General features: G+C 43.1%; 1 protein-coding gene across 1 annotated transcript in view; it reads right to left on the bottom strand.

Annotated features, from left to right (window-relative positions):
• Positions 1-20,644, bottom strand: part of LOC135056673 (alpha-2-macroglobulin-like) — a 174,711-nt gene that overhangs the window by 113,730 nt on the left and 40,337 nt on the right. The window contains exons 9-13 of the mRNA XM_063962123.1: positions 13,197-13,311; positions 10,381-10,490; positions 7,811-7,969; positions 4,686-4,913; positions 4,141-4,207 (exon numbers count right to left, since the gene is read on the bottom strand). Of these exons, the coding sequence (XP_063818193.1) occupies positions 4,141-4,207; positions 4,686-4,913; positions 7,811-7,969; positions 10,381-10,490; positions 13,197-13,311 (679 nt within the window). The remainder of the gene's footprint in view (positions 1-4,140; positions 4,208-4,685; positions 4,914-7,810; positions 7,970-10,380; positions 10,491-13,196; positions 13,312-20,644) is intronic.

Genomic DNA, 20,644 nt, shown 5'->3' with positions numbered 1-20,644 from the left:
ATGTGTCAGGTGCATCACTGTGCGGCATTATGAGTATTATGGGCATTACTAATGTGGGGCACATGTGTCAGGTGCATTATTGTGTGGTATTATGTGTATTATGGGCATTACTAATGTGGCGCATATGTGTAAGGTGCATTAATGTGTGGAGTTATGTGTATTATGGGCATTACAGTGTGCCATTATACAGGGTTGAACTGGCCCACAGAGTAACCCCCCACCGGTGGGCTCCATTGTCTAAGTGTTGCTGGGTCAGATGCAGAACTAGCAGCGGTGTAGGGGTCACCAGACAAAATTTTGCCCAGGGCATCAAAATAGCTAGGGCCGGCTCTGATGAGGGCACATCTGTATCACATCACTTAAAATCCAGAATGAATATAAAGTGTTCCAGAAAAAGTTTTTTTAATATCCTCCACATCTGAATATCTCTATGTCAGCATGTAACTATTCAGTCAGAACTCCCCTTTTTTCCCCACACTTGGACCAAAGGTAATTCCCAAAAATAAAGGTTAGACTGAAATAATTAATTAACTTTTATTAAACATAAAACAAATATAGGTGATATTTCTGCATAGCAAAAGGATAATTATGGATAGCTTATCTGATGTGGTCTGATGTACTGTAAGGTCACGGACACTCTCACGACAGGTCCTTAATATTAACATGTTTCAGCACCAACTGTCTTAATCAAGGAATATTATAAAGACTTAGCAACACAGTGTCTAAGGGTATGATGAATCTCATAAAGGTTTCTTTTGGGATCCTTCTTGACACATTGTTCCGCTCTCATGTCCAAAGGAAATGAGTGATGTAGGGGCGGCATGTGAGCAGAACAAACTGCGACCAATGTGCTGGTGCAGCTAGGTTATTGGGGTTAGAACAAAGTAGACATCAGAAGATGGATCCCAAAGAGAAACCTTTATGAGATTCATTATACACTTGATGTTTTAAGTTGGGTAAGCCCATTTTGCACTACTTGGTGATATCCTATATGTGAAGTGTGGTTTGGTGAGCTTAGAACAAGCACTAAAGAAGCCTTTATGGGCATAACATACAGTATGACACTATAGATTAAGGTGGAGGATGCAGTCACCGGTAGTCAAATTATTGGACTTCCACACACAATAGGGGTATCTTGTACTTTTCTCTGTATGTAATTTATGTATCGGGAGAACCATTGTAGAATACCGATATAGAGAGGACATTACACTACAAACAGAATGAACACTAAAGAAACCTTTATAGGCTAAATATATGAAAGCATTTTGTGAGAAGGGTACGCCACTTTATACTTTACAGATTAAGGTGAAGGACGAAGTCACTGGTAGACTAACAATTGGACTTCTACTTACTTTAGATGCGCACATCACCCATTCCTAAGATGTACTACACTATTGTACTCTTCCCTTTTTTTATTCTATGTATCAGGAGAACCTTTGGAGGATACTGATCAGAGAGGATAATAAATCACGCACACTCTCATCTATCTCATTATGTTAAATCCTCGTGTCTGTTACGTGATTATACCACATGTGATGGCCTCCACTTAATAATAAGCTGCTGCTTCTAGATTCCTTATCTTAGAGCTCATTAACCTACAGTATATATTTAGGATGATTTTGTTCAGGAACGGATTGGCCATTATAGTCACCGAGAACTTCCCCGGGAGGCCGGCGGTACTGCAGGGCCGACCGATGCATGTGGCCCCACCCCCAGAAGTGAGTCACACATTCTTTGACATCCAGTGCCTGTCAGCGGCCCGCAGACTGGAGGAGTGTCTGTGTTTCTGAGATTGCAAGAAGAGGCTGTTCACTCTCCTCCAGTAACCACGGGCCGGCTACACTGCCTTGACATGCTGCAGCCGACGTGCGGGAACACCGAGACCCCCCATCCCCCCCCGAGATCCCCGGCCCATGATTTAGCTCTGCCCCCCCCTGCGGCATTTTACAGCAATTTGCGGGCCTGTGGGGAGATGGCAGAGGCAATGCAATGGAATTTCCATGTAATCCGTTTGGCTCCACCCCCTCCCTAAAGGCACGCGAATCGTGACAAAATGCAGTGGGGGCGGGGCTTAATTATGCAAGGTGCCAGGCCCAACTGAACAACCTGAAGTCCTGCTGCAGTTCTGCATCTTAGCCTTCAAATCCCAAAGGGTAAATGGTACAGTAAGTGAAAGTAAAAGTATGTGTTTGCAGTCAGCATTATCACCATGTAAATGCATTTACAAATAATATTTATCTATCTATCTATCTATCTATCTATCTATCTATCTAAAGATATATATATATATATATATATATATATACATACATAAGTGGATGGTGGCACGGCACTCCAAGGCGGCTTGTTAAATCATGACACAGACGGCAGAACTTCAGCAACGTTTCAATGTAATATACATTGTCCTCAGGTAAGCCTGAGGACAATGTATATTACATTGAAACGTTGCTGAAGTTCTGCCGTCTGTGTCATGATTTAACAAGCCGCCTTGGAGTGCCGTGCCACCATCCACTTGTGTATACTTTCATTGCACAGGCACCCGGCGCACACTTGCAGTCTGCTTATGGGAGAGCCGGTACTCTCTACTTGTATATATATACATATACATATATTTTCCACCTTCAGGGGCAATTGTTTTTTATGTGGAAACAATGTATATATCTATATATGTATATATATATATATATATGAAAAAAACAATAGATACGAGGGCGCACAGATAACACTAGAAAGGGCACACTAAGTGCACGTGGTTAGTGATTTGTGTATTATATAAATATACAAATAAGTGAATAAATACATGAAATTTAAAATAACACTGCTCCATATAATGGGTGGCAGCAACCTTAAACAATGTGATATGTGCTTGGAAGCACATATACGACGTGATGAGTGGAGAAAAGGAAATTTAAGCTTATCAGTCCATATAAGCAATCGGGTACATCTTGTTTTCCATAAATTTCCAAGAAATAGTAAAAATGCAAACGTACAAAAATGTAAATTTAAAAAGGCTTAACTGTTTTCCCCATGATGAAGTCAATCTACTGACGAAACGCGTTGTAACTGCTGCACCTGAACCTCTTTATGGACAGATAAGCCTTTTTAAATTTACATTTTTGTATGTTTGCATTTTTACCATTTCTTGGAAATTTATGGGAAACAGGATGTACCCGATTGCTTACTGTATATGGACCGATAAGCTTGAATTTCCTTTTCTCTTGTACGCTTGCATTTTTACCATTTGTTTTATATGTTGTATTAAAATTGTGTGAAAAACCCTTAAATATCCCTGATTGTGGATTTTAAATATTAGGATAAGCTTGTCCTTAGAAGGTTTTTTAGATACAACTAACTTTATGGTGAAAGAATGGTATGAAAACTGTACACGCTATGTTATTTTTATCTTATCTTTTTTTATATACTCACATTGGTCATGTGACCGGAGAAACTGTTTGCATCAGATAAGTAGTGTCCTTATACTAACACTTGGTTCACATTATATATTTTAGACACTAGAAGGCACCCTTTTCTCCACTTGTTCAATATATATATATATATATATATATATACAGACACAAACAGACACACACACACACACCCGGGGCCTAAGAAAAGGGGGCGTGGCTTTGCAGGAGGACCCGCAATTGTGAGCCACGCCCTCATTTTTGTCACTGAGGGGCATGCCCAGCGCTCTGTGAGCTGCTGGCACGCCCCTCTCCCCTGACTCCAGTGAATAGACGCTGTGTGCATGCACACATCGTCTATTCACCGCTGCTCTTCTAAGCAGGGCAGCGAGAGACAGAGCCTCCCAACTGCCCCCCACCCCCACCGCGGGACACTGCGGCCCGTGGGTGGGACAGCGGGACAGTCCCCAAAAAACGTGACTGTCCTGCGAAAATCGGGACAGTTGGGAGGTATGCCCATGTGAGGCCACTTCCAGAAATATTTCCAGGACTACTTTTAGTCCCCAATCTGCCCCTGATTTTCAGGGCTTGTACTTTTTCCATTGACCAAAGGTTAACTTATTACTGCCGAAAGCAGTTTAATTTCAGATCAAGACCAGAACAGAGGGCTTTGCTCAGTGTTAATTACACAGATTACAAACCATTTCTTGGTTGAATAAAGGATTGATCTTCTTACCTTTACTTCCACTGTCTGTAGTGATTTCTAAAGACCCAGAGTCTTGTATGGATCCTTCAGAAGCGACCTATTGGAAAAGTGAGACTCTGTTACCGTTCATTAAGGAACCAATGGGCCTGCGACTAAATATGAGCAGGGGTCTATTGTGACAGGTGGATGAGCTGTACCCAGTACTGTGTGTGTATAGCCAGACCTGTGTGGGTGTGGCCAGTGCTGTGTGGGTGTGACCAGTGCTGTGTGGGTATGGCCAGTGCTGTGTGGGTGTGGCCAGTGTTCTGTGGGTGTGGCCAGTGCTGTGTGGGTGTGGACATTCTCATCCTAAATATATGTGGAATAATTGCATCCTTTTGTGGAGAAAATATAACTGGTCTGTAGCCAGCTGGGCATTTCCATGTTGTCATGAGGATGGGCCTATTTTCATGTGGAGGCCTGGAGATGTACAGTACTCCCATCAGACCCATTGCTAATCTGGCCCTGAATACAGGATAATTTACTGTTTTCTTTATTTACATGTAGTTAAAGATTGATTGCAAGAAATCACTCACCAGGTAATGTAGATCTAAGTGCTTGGTCTTCTTTAGCTCTGCATGTTTAATGATATATTCCGCCTGGACCTCTTGCTGCCCCTCACATGGGAGAACTCTATCCAGGGAGTGCAGTTTCAAGAAGTTCTCATTGCGAGAGTAGAAGGGTGCAAGATTCAATGATGCAAAGCCGTAATCAGCAGTATAGAAGTTGGATACATATATTGGAGACTCTAGTCTTGTACTTGCCTTTGGAATAAAGACACATTTGTAAATAGGTGAGATTGGAACAAAAGTTTACATTTTATTGAAAATATTGCTTGTAAAATAAAATAATGGGATAAAAACTACAAGATGGTAAGTAATGCAATCAGATAAACCCATATTACTAAAGACTACTTGAAAATGGATAATCTAAATGCATTTTTATCTTTGTATACCTTTATAAAAATGTATACAATGGGTGACAAGTATTAAAAACTAAAACATAGGTCCTATTACTGTATATTCTCAAAAAAGTACAATATTGCTTTGTCTTCTACAGTAACAGTTATCACACATATACTGTACTGTATACTGATTGCAGCTAATCACAGCAGTGGTTGCCAAGCAATGGATGATAATGTATGCCACATGTAATACATAAGGTGCTTTGCAATGAACTACAGGTGGAACAGATAAGTACCTTTGCTAATGATAATATAATTCATTGATGAATCTCACAAAAAAAAAATATTGTACAGATTTTGTGTCGTTCAAAAACGCAGATGGTATATTTTATTGTCACAAATGCCATACCCTGCAGATCCCCTGTGTCAGAGCCGGCCCTAGGCATAGGCAAACTAAGCAAAAGCCTAGGACATTTGGAATGCCTAGGGGCACAAGCAGCCTCTACTGATTAAAATGATATGCAGCATGCCTATGTTTTGTCTGACTGTGGCTCTATCTGTATACGAAATGCATTACTAATGTACGGCATATGTGTAAGGGGCATTGGGGGTAATTCCAAGTTGATCGCAGAAGGGAATTTTTTTAGCAGTTGGGCAAAACCATATGCACTGCAGGGGGGGGGGCAGATATAACACGTACAGAGAGAGTTAGATTTGGGTGGGTTATTTTGTTTCTGTGCAGGGTAAATAATGGCTGCTTTATTTTTACACTGTAATTTTGATTGCAGATTGAACACACCACACCCAAATCTAACTCTCTCTGCACATGTTATATCTCCCCCCCTGCAGTGCACATGGTTTTGCTCAACTGCTAACAAAAATCCTGCTGCGATCAACTTGGAATTACCCCCATTATGTGTATCATGTTGTGTATACTGGCATTAATAATGTGTGGCATATGTGTAATGGACATTATGTGTATAAGGGCCTTAATAATGTGTGTCATATGTGTAAGGGGCATTACTGTGTGGTATTATGTGTATAAAGGCATTACTAATGCGCGGCATATGTGTAAGGGGGCATTATGTGTATATGGGCATTAATAATGTGTGTCATTTGTGTAAGGGGCATTACAGTGTGGTATTATGTGTATTATGTGTATAAAATCATTACTAATGTGTGGCATTATGTGTATAAGGTATACGTCTTTGTGGCATAACGTATAGAAAGGGCACAACTGTGTGGTCTAATGTGAATAAAGAGCAATATGGTGTGGTGTAATGTGAATAAGGGGCACTACTGTGAGGAGTACTACTGAATAATGTAAAGTGAATAAGAGATACTATTGCATGATATAATGTGAATAAAATTGCAGTACTGTGTGGCATAATTTTAACTGGGGGTATTATTGTGTGGCCATGCCCCTTCCCAGCAAGAACACGCCCTGTTTTGGGCTGCGCACGGAATGTGCACACTGTTCCTATTTAAAATATGGAGCACCAAATTGACTGCTCTGGGTGAGGGATGATGGTGCTAGGAAAGGGGTATAGGGTCAAAGGCAGAACTTGTGTCGGTGCTAGGGGGCACCAGCCAAAATCTTGCCTAGGGCATCATATTGGTTAGGGCTGAATCTGCCCTGTGTTTCAGCCATGTAGAGGCCACCTCTGAGTACTAGATAATTGCAGACTTTTCACAAAATTGTTTTGCTATTTTCCTGCTCTTATTGTGTTACAATTAAGAAAGCACAATTTGTTTCCATTATCATGGAAACAGTTTGGCTTGCCCACTGTGACCTTTACTTCCATGATTTGGGATTTACAGAAAAAGAGCTCATTTTGTTGGTGCACATGCTTGGTAAAGGGTCATGGCAAAACTCAATCACTACAGAAATCTCTCTCTCTCTCTCCATTAAGTGTCAGCCTGTCACAGTGCCCGCCTATTTACAGAGCATGAATGGGTTGGGTACAGGATGCCGGCAGTTAGGATGCCAGTTGTCAGAATACCGACCCCTGCATCGTTACTGCCACAATCCGGGTGGGAATTTCTAAGCAAAGTAACCCTAACCGTCCCATCCCTCAGCCTAACCCTCACACCTCCTGCAGCCTAACCCTAACTCTAATTCCGCCCCCCTCCCACAGTCTAACCCTAGCCTTTCCTCTGCAGCCTTACCCTAACCCTTCCCTCCCACAGCCTAACCCTAGCCATACTTCTGCAGCCTAACCCTCCCCTCCCACAGCCTAACCTTAACCCTCTCACACTCTCTGGCAGCCTAACCCTACCTCTCCCCTGGCAAACATACATTCAGAATTCCGGCTGTTGGGATTCCGGCATCAGAATTCAGGTATACATGTACATCGGGATGCCAACTACATCCTGCATGAAAGTGTAAGTCATGCCAGCTGAATATGCCACCTGGCAGGATATTACTATAAGCACAGTAACAGGGACACAGTGAACCTTGTGCTGACCCCACCCCCTAAACCTGTGATGTCACATCTAGGGGCAAAGCCAATGGCTCTGTAAAGCAGAGTACTTCCCGCAATCCCTTTGACGTTCTGGGCAGCTCTACAGTAGTGCTACTGGCTGCACGGTGCTATGTCAAGCTAACTGACAAATTAATTTCCTTAGATTGCTGTAAAATGGAATATAGCTTTAGAATGGAAGTATATTTTTCAAATGTTTTTTTAGGAGGCCCACAAAAGTGTCTTTGGAGACCTGCACACACATCTATCTGTACACAGACTGACTTGTTCATACCGTCAGAAATACAGTTGTATTCCAGTTTTTAGTGTTCAGTGTAAAGGCGACCTGACCATTCTCATTTGTCACCAAGGTCTGGTTTATTGAAGCAAATTGATTTCGTAGATAGACTGTAACGCCGCCTTTTGGACTGTCACCAGCATCCACCACCTTAATCTGAAATCACACATAACGAGAAATGATCACAACCACATGAGAACACTTCCACACGTGCATAGACAATGCATATTGTATATACTGTATTTTCATTAATGACCATGCAGATTACGTATGACATTTCCACATTGGGTTTAGGCATATCTGTTACTGCAAGTAATATATGACACAAACTTTTTAAGCTACGTAAAAGGAGGATTTAGTCACTTTCTATTAGTTTTCACTTTATTGAGAATTTTTTTTTATTGACAAAAGGGTCTATTTACTAAGACTTGGATGGAGAGAAAGGCAACGGAGAGAAAGTACCAGCCAATCAGCTCCTGTCATTTTTCAAACCCAGCCTGTGACATGTCAGTTAGGAGCTGATTAGCTGGTCATTTATCTCTGTTGACTTTATCTCCATCTAAGGCTAGGTAAATATACCCCAAAGTTCATTATCGAATAGATGGGGAGAAGCAGTGGTGAATTTCACATTAGGCACGTGAGGCACATGCCTAGGGGCAGCACTTGTTGGGAGGCGGCACTTGTATGCTTGTTTTAGTACTGTCAATCCAAAATGTATCAGTAACTGCTAAATATCTCCACTATACTTTACCATATGGCATCCTGCGTTGACTGTAAATGGTGGGACTGACCCTGTAAACTCTCCTACTTAGTAAATATGCATACATAATTAAAAATAAATTCAAATTACATAGATAATGGCTTTTTTATTATTACATTAAATTAACAATGATCCAATAATGGCTTATAACCAATTAATGAAAATAATAAAATTAGACAGAGGGAGTAGCCATTACTGCTGTGCCTAGGGGCACCATGGTCCCTAATTCCACCCCTGGGGTGGAGGGGTTATGACAGGGAGATAATTCGAAGGTAGATTACTGCAAGAGTGGCTTGAGAGAGGGGAGTCTGTGAAATTTTGACATTGCCAGATTGTCAACATAAGGGTTAGGAACTAGGGGAAGGTTCGGCTGTGGGGAGGGGTGTAAGGGACTAGAGGAAGTGTTAGGTGTAAGGATTAGGGTTAGGAACTACAGTAGGGTTAGACTGGCTCACAAGTGTACAGGGGAAATCCTTGATGGGCCCCACTGCCTGTGGGCCCACCCTCTCCTTTAGGGGTCAGATTTCAGATTGTGCAATGGAATTATACATTGTTTATAATGCAATTATACATGTAACCTGATGGGTCAGGACCATTGATAAACATAGATGCTTGATTTGCTTCTGAAGGGGTGTGGCTGACCACACCCCTTAAGAGTGAGAACCTACTGTACCACTGAATTCCACTTGTGGGCCCTTTATGTCCCAGTCCAATGTTGCACTAAGGGAAGGTCGGGCTGCAGAAGGGGGGTTATGGAAAGGAGAATAATACTTATTGGAATGCAAGAAGATCGAAGGTTTGATCCAGAAATTACATCAGAAGTCACATGACCACCGTGATTGATAATCCAGGCTTAGCCACTGGGGAGCAGGTAAGTGATTGCTGGGCCAACATTCATTTTATGTTAACATTCTAACATGTCAATATTTCAGCATTTACATGATGACTGACAACATATCATACAACACCTGTTTATTTTATGATACTGCGAAAAATATTTTCTAATACAGTACTTAAAAGTATATAATACTGCTTTTAATATGTTTTTTTTAATTGCTATTTGCAAATCTGGAGACTGACCTGCTCCTTAGCTGCTGCAGACACCTTCTAGTAATTAAAATTCAATTAAAATCTAGAACCCTATTGGCACCTACAGTAATATCTGGAAGGATAGTAAATGACAGGTAAAAATGCCTAGTCCATGTACAGTAGGCAGATGGGGAGTCTCAATATGTTTCTTGAATTACCGAACAGCCGGATAAGTAATTTTGAGGTCAAGGTGAGTGTAAGGGTGTAGCAGATAAATACTGGTGTTGTAGGTTATTGAGGGGCCGGGATGGCATCTAATGTGCTTGGACGTAGGAGGAATTTTTCGGTAGATCTGTGGAACCGGGATGCATTCAGCATACTAGCGTTCAGGATGCCCGCAGTCAAAATACAGATGCTGGAATCCTAACACTGGTCAGAAAACAAGCGCCGGAACTCCGACACCGCTGAAGATGCCAAATCCTGGAATCCTGACTGTCGGCATCCCAAACGTAAATTTGCAGGGTCTAGTTAGGGTTAGGCCATGAGGGGGGGGGGGGGGGGGGAATTAGGGTTAGGCACTAAAAAGGGAGGGTTAGAGTTAGGCACTAAGTAGGTGTGTGGAGGGTTAGGGGGCAGGGAAAGAGGGATATTTACTAGAAAACTTACCTAGCAAGTGTCTGGGTTCTGAGCTTTGGTATGCTACTGTTGGTCTTCTGACTGCCCGTATCCCAAGCACCGGCATCTCGTACCCAACCCGACAGAGTGACATATAACTTACCAGTCCTTTGTATGGGATCCCAGGCTTGTAGGCACTATCAGCATCAACAAATGTCACCTTGTTGATTACAGTTGATATAGAAGTTTGACTGGTTGTTGATAACTCAATTTCTACAAAAGGAATGTTGATATGGAAGAGTGAGCACATATTTGTATTAGTGCAGAACAATTAACATAAAACTCAGTTCTAGACTAAAAGTGCGAACACACTAGGCAAGTGCCGTGGCACCCTGGGTTGGTGCTCCAGGACCAATTAAAATTATTTACAGTCAATGTAATAGGCAAAATGAGTGCTGGCGATTGTCAATCATAAAATATGTGGACAAACAGAAGCAAATCTTGTCCCTTACCACACAGTTAAACCTAAGGATGACATATAAACATAATTTACTTAATTTAATATTTCTTCCTACATTTCTCAAAAATAAACTTTTGGCCTAGGGGTACCATGAAAAAATTCTAATACTCCAGGGTGCTGTGATTCAAAAAAGTTTGAGAACCACTGCACTAGGCGATATTTTAAACAATTTAGCTCATTTTCACCCTTCTGAATGATATTGTTTGTAATATCACCCAGTGTGTACGCTACAAATGATGAACAGTGTGCGCTCCCCTCTGTCAGCTGTGCATGTAGATCAATTTGGACGTATCGTCCAAAACTGCATGTACAGCTGGTGTGATGTCACCGAATGATATCGTCAGCGATATCATACAGTGTGTACACACTAGGTCGCCGCCCAAGAGGGTAAGGAAAACACTAGGCAATATCGCTCATAGGGGGTCATTCTGAGTTGATTGCTCGCTAGCTACTTTTTTCAGCGCTGCGATCAGATAGTCGCCACCTATAGGGGAGTGTTTTCGCTTTGCAAGTGTGCGAACGCTTTTGCAGCCGAGCGGTACAAAAAAGGTTTGTGCAGTTTCTGAGTTGCCCAGGACTTACTCATCCACTGCGATCATTGCAGCCTGTCCTGGCCCGGAATTGACGTCAGACACCCGCCCTGTAAACGCTTGGACACACCTGCGTTTTTCCAACCACTCCCCAAAAACAGTCAGTTGGCACCCACAAACGCCTTCTTCCTGTCAATCTCCTTGCGATTGGTTGTGCAAATGGATTCTTTCGTTAAATTCATTGCTCAGCAACGATCCGCTTTGTACCCGCACAACGCGCCTGCGCATTGCTGTGTATACGCATGCGCAGTTTTGCAGAGTTTTGACCTGATCGCACCGCAGCAAAAAAACCTAGCGTGCGATCAGGTTCGGAATGACCCCCATGGAGCGTATCACCTAGTGTGTACGCACCTCTAATATGATAAATTAAAACTGGCAACGTACAGTGTTTCGTAGAGATGTATTATTATGAGTTATTTTCATGCTAGACCTCCACTAAGTGTGCGATAATGCTCTACTACTGAAAATTACACGCATATTACCGAGTTCTCAGACCAAGTATGGTATACCATCAGTGGCGTAAGTTCGTCACAGTCGCCCGGAGACAAGATAAATATTGGTGCCCCCCTATTTCCTATATTAAGGTAAATATATGTTTGTGTATGTGTGTGTATATGGAGTGTTCTGAAAAAAAATTATATACTGTATTTAAACATTTAATTGTGTTTTATTTTAATTCACACATTTCTTAGCAGTCATACCCAGGATTAGAACCCATGACCTGTTACACTAACAGCAGACACTTTACTGATGGAGCTATTTGCTCCTGTACAGGAAGAATAAGAATTCTTACTATATGAAGTTACGTGTAATTGTCAGAGAAGTATCTTCATATAGTTAAAATTCTTATATTTCCTATACAGGAGCAAACAGCTTCATCAGTAAGGTGTCTGCTTCCAGTGTAATAGGTTGTGGTTTCTAATCCTGGCTGTGACCCTTGTAAAATGTGTATATTCAGTATAATAAAGAGGGTGTGATTTGTAAGGTGCAGGGACCAGTGAGGAAGTCGGCCACTGAAAAGACAGCGACAGCTATCAATTAACTTAATTCAATGGTGTCACAGAATGGGAGGAGAGGTGCCCCCTTCAGAGCAGGAGCCCGGCGGCAGATGACTCCGTTGCCTCCCAGAGTTCTGCCTCTGTATACCATGTAGACCGTATCCCGGTAAGATGAAATGCAGTCAAATCTCTACTAAGCATAATTTTACACACCTAACGAGTCTATTTACTATGTGGCACCTGTTCAATGCCACAGCTTGTTGGCAATTGTGGCCGCAGAAATTAGAACAGTTCTAACATTTAATGCAAACCACTCCTGATTTTGCTTTTAATATTAGTGAAAATTTAAATCCCACTTCCAGACCCTCCAGTTAGCAGCAGATTTGAAAAGAACGCAGCATCGGATCACCTGCGACATCATCGGCCGGCTACGTGACCCATGAGGCTGCCATAGATCCATCTAAGAGGCCAGGAAATCTCCAGCATCCAACGGATATCTTGGCCTCTTCACTCCTCCAAAATGGCAGAAAAATGCCGCCATTTTGGGAAACAGAGGCCGTCTCCCCATCCCCAAATGGAAGCAGACTGTCAATCACTGACAGTCTGCTGCCAATCTGCGTCCTACGTCGCAGACCCATACTGCAAATATGCAGTACAGGTCCAGCTCATGCACAAAGAACCGAACGTCAGTACTTTGCAGAATAAGCTGCACATCCATCAACATCTAAATTTGACCTATTGTTCATTGAACATTTCAAACCTTTCTGGGTGAGAAACAGAAGTGATTGCTACAGTATGTAACGCACAGTACTGTACATTCCTGCTTAAGTGTCAAGGGACAAATGTCTTATATTTCTGATAAAGAACTTACCTGTTCCCTCTTCAAAAATAGAGGCCTTTCCCCTTAACATTTGTTCATACTCTGAGTTGTTCAATTTTAAAGTCTCAGATTTAGCTTCTAGGTTGTGGCATCCTGACTCATCCAACTGAGAGTGAGAGAAGAACAATTTCAGGAATAATTTATTAAACAGAAGATTTCCAGCTCTCAGGTTAAAGAAAACTTTGTGCTTTTATTCAGCTGCAAAATACCATAAATATCTGTGGCAAGGTTTGCAGTGATATTCACAGTATGATAAGAATTAAGGGCTGCATGAACATAGCTTACTGAGAAAGTTAACTTGGTTATCTATTCAAACAAGCTAAACAACTATAAATTAATGTTTTTGTTAATTATCTTGATAGACCATACATACATTTTTCAGTTGTAAGCAGGGCTTAAAGTGGTCCTGGTGAGGTGGTGGAACTCTTGGAAGAGGACCATGGAGGCATCAGGATCTGAGGAAGGAGTAGGTGGCTGCAGCTCATCAGCATCACTAGTGCCACCTGTATCATCGATTGACGCAGATGATGGGGTGGGCTTTTCTGTTGGAATTACTGTGCAGGGCAATGGAGGAGGTGGAACTAGTTCGCCCTACCATTACAGGTGGTGGAACTAAGTTCCACCTCATTCCCCCCACTTTAACTCCTGGTTGTAAGTCAAAATCATTTGGAGAATATCTAATGACGTTATAATACTCAAGATGGTTTGAGTTGAATATTGGCTTGAGGCTGTCCTGCTGCCTCTAAACCACTGTCACTGACTTAGAACTTGACATGGCTTGGCACTAAAGGACAAGACTCAAAATTTATATGTATGTACACATGATAATAATAATAATAATAATAATAATAATAATAATAATATTAAAAATATTAATTATTTTTATTATTATTCTATCTCAAAGCGCTTAACAGATGGAACATATTGCAGTACAGAGACAATGAAATACAGAAAACATTTTCATAAAACACAGGGACCATGGATACAGTGGCGGATCCAGGGGGGGGGGGCACCCAGGCACGTGCCCCCCCCTGTCATTTTTTTTTTTTTTTTTTTACCGACGAGAAGCTTTTTAAGCTCCTTACACTGTCCGAGTGACAGTGTGAACCTGGCTGCTGCTGCTGCTGCTGCCGCTGGTGGCTGCCTGTAGGGGGAGCTGCAGCGGAAGCGCAGCTCCTCTCAGGCAGTTCAAGGGGCCATGAGACAGAGCTACGTGAGGCAGTGGCTGCTGTCTTCGGCTCCCACAGTAATGTAAGGTGAGGAGGGGGTTCAGTTTACTATTAATGAGTGTGTGTATTGCTGTGTAAATGTATAGAATGTGTGTGTAACTATGTATATATGCTGTATGCATGTGTACTGTGTGTGCATATATGCTCTGTGTGTGTGTGTGTATGTATGTACAGTATGCTGTGTGCATGTATAGTGTGTGTGCATGCTGTGTGCATATATACTGTGTATATGTATGTACAGTGTGTGTATGTATAATATGCTGTGTGCATGTATACTATGTATGTGCATGCATACTATGTATGTATGTTTGCATGTATACCGTGTTAGTATGTATGTATGTATGTATGTATACTGTGTGCATGTATACTGTGTGTGTGTGTATGATGTGTACATGTAAACTGTGTACGCATGTATGCTGTGTACAGTATGTGTGTGTATGTCGATGTACAGATGTTCTGTGTGCGTATATATATATATATATACATACACACACACACACACACCTTGTGCACGTACGGACTCCCTCCCCCCCCCCCCCCATGAAAATCCTGCGTTTGCCACTGATACCATACAGTAACAGGGTGCGTAGTCAGCTGTGTTAGCGTGCATTGCCTCCGTGTCCCTTACAGCAGCGCCAGTCCCGGCTCCCGGCAACGTCGCACATCTGCTGTAATTAGGATGCGACACTGCCACAGCCTGACAGGGGATCTGGGAGAAGAAAGCAGGCTTTGCTGCTGTGAGGTGGGTGGACGTAAGGGGACAGGTAGATGCTGGAAACAGGACGGGGGACAGAGGGCATAGGCATAGGAACGGGGGGGGCAGCTTGACCCCCCCCCACACACACAAACATGATGCGTCGCCCCTTTCTGTACTAGCCGTCTGTCTCTCAATTGGTGATGTATTACTGGAGGAGGCATGGCTGTGGGCCACGCCTTCTCCCAGTAATGTATCACCATTGAGGAGACAGCTGGGTATTACAGAAGAGGGGACACCGCCCACGGGGATGCAGAGGTAAGCGCCCCCCCGCACTGAAGGAGAGCGACCAGCACCACAGCGGAAGCGGAGGGGAGGGAGGGGAGGGAGGGGGTGTTTGAAGGAGAGGAGATCGGCACCACAGCAGGGGCGCCAGAATGAAATTCAAACTTGCCCCCCCAGTGTGAAATCATTCTGACGCCCCTGACAGAGGGCACTATATTAAAAACACACTGGACCACTCCAACAAAAATGGGGACTATAAAAAAAATAATTACAGAAAGGGACGCTGTAACTAAAAACACACTTGCCCTGTCCCCTACCAGGCCTGTCCCCGCACACTTGCCCTGTCCCTGCACACTCACCCTGTCCCGTACCAGGCCTGTCCCCGCACACTTGCCCTATCCCCGCACACTCACCCTGTCCCCGCACATCGCCTTGTCCCCTACCAGGCCTGTCCCTGCTCACTTACCGTCCCCGCACTCTCATCCTGTCACCCACTGCCCTAGTACTCCATGCCCCCAGCGTGATGAAAACGAGGGCGTGACGCATGGGTATGGCATTCTCTGTGAGGCCAAACCCCTTGTTACAATGCCACACTCTTCACAGGAGCATGTGCCGAACCCCCCCCTTCCTTCCCCTATTGTGGTGCCCCCCCTGTCATTTTGTTCTGGATCCGCCCCTGCATGGATATACTAAAGGTATATTAAGGAAATACTGAGTAAACAGGAAGGTCTTGAGTTTGTTTTTGAAGGATTCTAAAGTGGGGTTCTCTGGAAATGTGCAGTGAAGTGAGTTCCATAGAGTCAGAGCCACATGGCTAAAAAGCTTGACCTCAGGATGAATTACAGGAGATTCTAGGTACTGCTAAAAGTCATTCATATACAGATTGCAGAAATTAAGCAGGGCTGTATGGAATCAGAAGCTGCTTTAGGTACCTTGGACCCTGGTTATATAGGACATTGAAAGTTAGTAAACCAAACTTGAAATAGAATTGCCATGTTACAGGCAGCCAATGGAGGCAGTAGAGAATGGGTGTTATGTGGCTGGAGCGGGACTGGTTGGTTAACAGTCTGAGAGCTGCATTTTGTACCAGCAGCAAGTGATGCAATTCTATTTCTGGGAGACCAAGGTTATAGGGCATTGCAGGAGTCTAACTGAGATGAAACAAATGCATATATGACTTATTGGCAGATCCTCAGAAGGAATTAAGTGCTTGATTCTGTCTATGTTCCTCAGATGAAAGATTGTGGATTGGATTGTGACTGATACCTGATGTTTAAGTGTCAAGCCACCATCCAGGACAACACCAACATTCTGCACATGATCAATGTTTAGCAATCCTGAACTCCCATGCATAAGTCTAGTTGGTTGGCTATGCTGCAGTCTTGTCCTTTGAGGTCCTATCATAAGGACCTCTGTTTTATCAGGAATCAGTAGCAAGCCAACTGTCACTCATCCACTCCTGGAGCTCAGCTAGACAGCCATTTAGGGTTGCTATTGGGTTCTCAGTACCCAGATCAAAGGACAGGTACAGTTGTGTTTCATCTGCATAGCACAGACCAGGCAATGTCATCTGATTATATAACCCAATAGTAGAATGTATACTGCAAAAAGCATGGTAGATATTAGAGAACCTTGTGGCACACCACATGGCAGTGGCACTGGTGATGATGAGTATACTCCAAGTGAAACTCTCTGTGACCTGCCAGTGAGAAAGTATTTGAAACAGCTAAGGGCAGTGCCATCCAGTCGACAGACATTTTCCTCAATCAGAATCCCATGGTCCACAGTATCAAATGTTGCAGGCAGAACCATAAGGATTAAGACTGAATAATCACCTCTTTGTCTTGCCATCAGAAGGTCAGTAAGCACACATACCAGGGTTGATTCTGTACTACTGTGTCTTCTGCTGAATCCTTACTGAAATGGCTCTAGTCAAGAGCTGGTGAACTGCTACAACCCTGCCCTGATTCACTAATCAGGGCAGGGTTGTAGCAGTTCACCAGCTCTTGACTATATACATGGTGTGGGTCGCAGTGCAGGATGCTGGAACAGCGGTAATGCAGGTAAAACAGGCAGTTCTCTTGGGGCTATGGGGGAGATGAGCATGTCCCACTACAGTATGTCACTCTACACAGTAACAATATGGCAATGCTCATATGCAGTGTTAACTCTGGTGGTCATCTTCCTTGGCTTTAAGCTCCCTCCTGCCAGGTCTGGGCAACTGCGGTCACAGTGGTATCCCATGCCGTGATTTATGGGTGCCACCATCTTTGTTTTTCTTCCTTCTGTGGCTGGCCAATCTCTGCTTGGGACTCCAGGGGTATATTTACTAAAAATTCCATTTTGGAAGGGGCTTTATAAATCTTCCATATCGATTGAAATTGATTCTATTTGGTCTTTCTAAACATTTTGAATTTTACCTTATTCACTAAAAATCAATTTTGCATTTGATTTTAAAATCGAGTTCGATGTTGATTCATGTTTAGAAGGGTTTTAAAATTAAATCTATGAAATCCCTTCCTAAATCAAACCTCAAATCCTCACTGAAATCCCAACACCCTAATTGCTTCCTATTGGTCCAAATGTATCTCATGCTCATTGATTAAAGGAGAAACACACTCATTACATTGTTTAATACATTAATACATGACATGTTTTTTAATTTTGGCAGGTAAGCAAAAAGATACATTTTGCAAATATTGATGAAAAAATATGCAATTTGTAGAAAATATTATTGGATTCAAACAAAGATGCATTCTGCCAAGGATTGGGTGACTATATGTGCCTCCAAAATGTTTTACAAATTTAACACATACTGCTATCTTACACAACAACCATCAATCTGCAATTTGTCCAAAAAGATTTTAAACAGACAGGGATGAGTTGTTGAGGATGTAAGCATCATGGGCAGAATCTGGATAGGCACTTACTTCACTCATGTTTTTTTGCTAATTTCATCATAAGTTACTGTAAATTTGCAAATATTGTGCTCTGGTGCTATCTTTTGCATATTTTTTTTTCCCCCCTAAAAGTCCAAGGGGTATATGCAATTGCGGTCGAATTTCCGAAAAAGTCGAAAAACTGCACTTTTTCGCTCAAAAAAAAAAAATTGTCAATGCAATTCAGTACTTTTCACCCAAAAAACGGACTTTCAAAATTCGACTTTTTAAAATTCGACTTTTGACAAATTCGACTTTTCTGCAATGGTACAAATGCTGCAATTCGACAAAAGTATATTCAATTGAAGTTTTGAAATTTGACAACAGTGCTTTTAGACAGTAAATTCGTCATTTTCAATCCGCTACACTTTGCTGGCGGAATCTAATAAAAAAAATTGAAAACATTTTTTTTTTGGTGGGTTTTTTTTTGGTAATAACATATCTATTTATATTAGAAGGGATTAGGTACTTGATTTGTCTTTTTTGGAGTCACAAGTATTATTTATATATTTAAAAAAATAAAAAAAAATATATATATATATATTTTTTTAGATGGAATGGTAAAATCCCGGAAAAAAATGGCGTGGGGTCCCCCCTCCAAAGCATAACCAGCCTTGGGCTCTTCGAGCCGGTCCTGGTTCTAAAAATCCGGGGGGGAAATGGACAGGGGATACCCCGTATTTTTAAAACCAGCACCGGGCTCTGCGCCTGGTGCTGGTGCAAAAAATACAGGGGACAAAAAGAGTAGGGGTCCCCCGTATTTTTTACACCAGCATCTGGCTCCACTAGCTGGACAGATAATGCCACAGCCGGGAGTCACTTTTATACAGCGCCCTGCGGCCGTGGCATTAAATATCCAACTAGTCACCCCTGGCCGGGGTACCCTGGGGGAGTTGGGACCCCTTCAATCAAGGGGTCCCCCCCCCAGCCACCCAAGGGCCAGGGGTGAAGCCCGAGGCTGTCCCCCCCATCCAAAGGCTGCGGATGGGGGGCTGATAGCCTTGAGAAAAATCCAAGAATATTGTTTTTTCCAGAAGAACTACAAGTCCCAGCAAGCCTCCCCCGCAAGCTGGTACTTGGAGAACCACAAGTACCAGCATGCGGGTGAAAAACGGGCCCGCTGGTACCTGTAGTTCTACTGGAAAAAAAATACCCAAATAAAAACAGGAGACAGACACCGTGACAGTAAAACTTTATTTCACACGTCGACACACACATACTTACCTATGTTCACACGCTAACATCGGTCCACTTGTCCAAGTAGAATCCACGTGTACCTGAAAAGAAAAGATAATTATACTCACCTGATCCAGGGTCCAGAGTATAATCCACGTACTTGTCAAAATAAAAAAACGAACACCCGACCAAGCCGGACTGAAAGGGGTCCCATGTTTACACATGGGACCCCTTTCCCCGAATGCCGGGACCCCACATGACTCCTGTCACAGAGGTCCCTTCAGCCAATCAGGAAGCGCTACTTCGTGGCACTCACCTGATTGTCTGTATGCGCGTCTGAGCTCAGACAGCGCATCGCACAGCTCCCTCCATTACTTTCAATGGTGGGAACTTTGCCGTCAGCGGTGGGGTTACCCGCGGTCAGCCGCTGACCGCGGGTGACCTCACCGCTAACCGCAAAGTTCCCACCATTGAATATAATGGAGAGGCTTTGCGATGCACTGTCTGACAGCTCAGACGCGCAGCCAATCAGCAGAGTGCCAGGACGTTGCGCTCGCTGATTGGCTTAAGAGACCTTTCTGTGACAGCTGTCACGGAGGTCTCTGCATTCGGGGAAAGGGGTCCCATGTATAAACATGGGACCCCTTTCAGTCTGGCTTGGTCGGGTGTTCGTTTTTTTATTTTGACAAGTACGTGGATTATACTCTGGACCCTGGATCAGGTGAGTATAATTATCTTTTCTTTTCAGGTACCCGTGGATTCTACTTGGACAAGTTGACCGATGTCGGCGTGTGAACATAGGTAAGTATGTGTGTGTCGACGTGTGAAATAAAGTTTTACTTTCACGGTGTCTGTCTCCTGTTTTTATTTGGGTATTTTTTTCCAGTAGAACTACAGGTACCAGCGGGCCCGTTTTTCTCCTGCATGCTGGTACTTGTGGTTCTCCGAGTACCAGCTTGCGGGGGAGGTTTGTTGGGACTTGTAGTTCTTCTGGAAAAAAACAATATTCTTGGATTTTTCTCAAGGCTATCAGCCCCCCATCCGCAGCCTTTGGATGGGGGGGGACAGCCTTGGGCTTCACCCCTGGCCCTTGGGTGGCTGGGGGGGACCCCTTGA

Source organism: Pseudophryne corroboree, chromosome 3, assembly GCF_028390025.1.
Source record: "Pseudophryne corroboree isolate aPseCor3 chromosome 3, aPseCor3.hap2, whole genome shotgun sequence".
In the NCBI taxonomy this organism is placed as follows: Eukaryota; Metazoa; Chordata; class Amphibia; order Anura; family Myobatrachidae; genus Pseudophryne; species Pseudophryne corroboree.
This window is presented reverse-complemented; position numbering and strand designations above follow the sequence as displayed.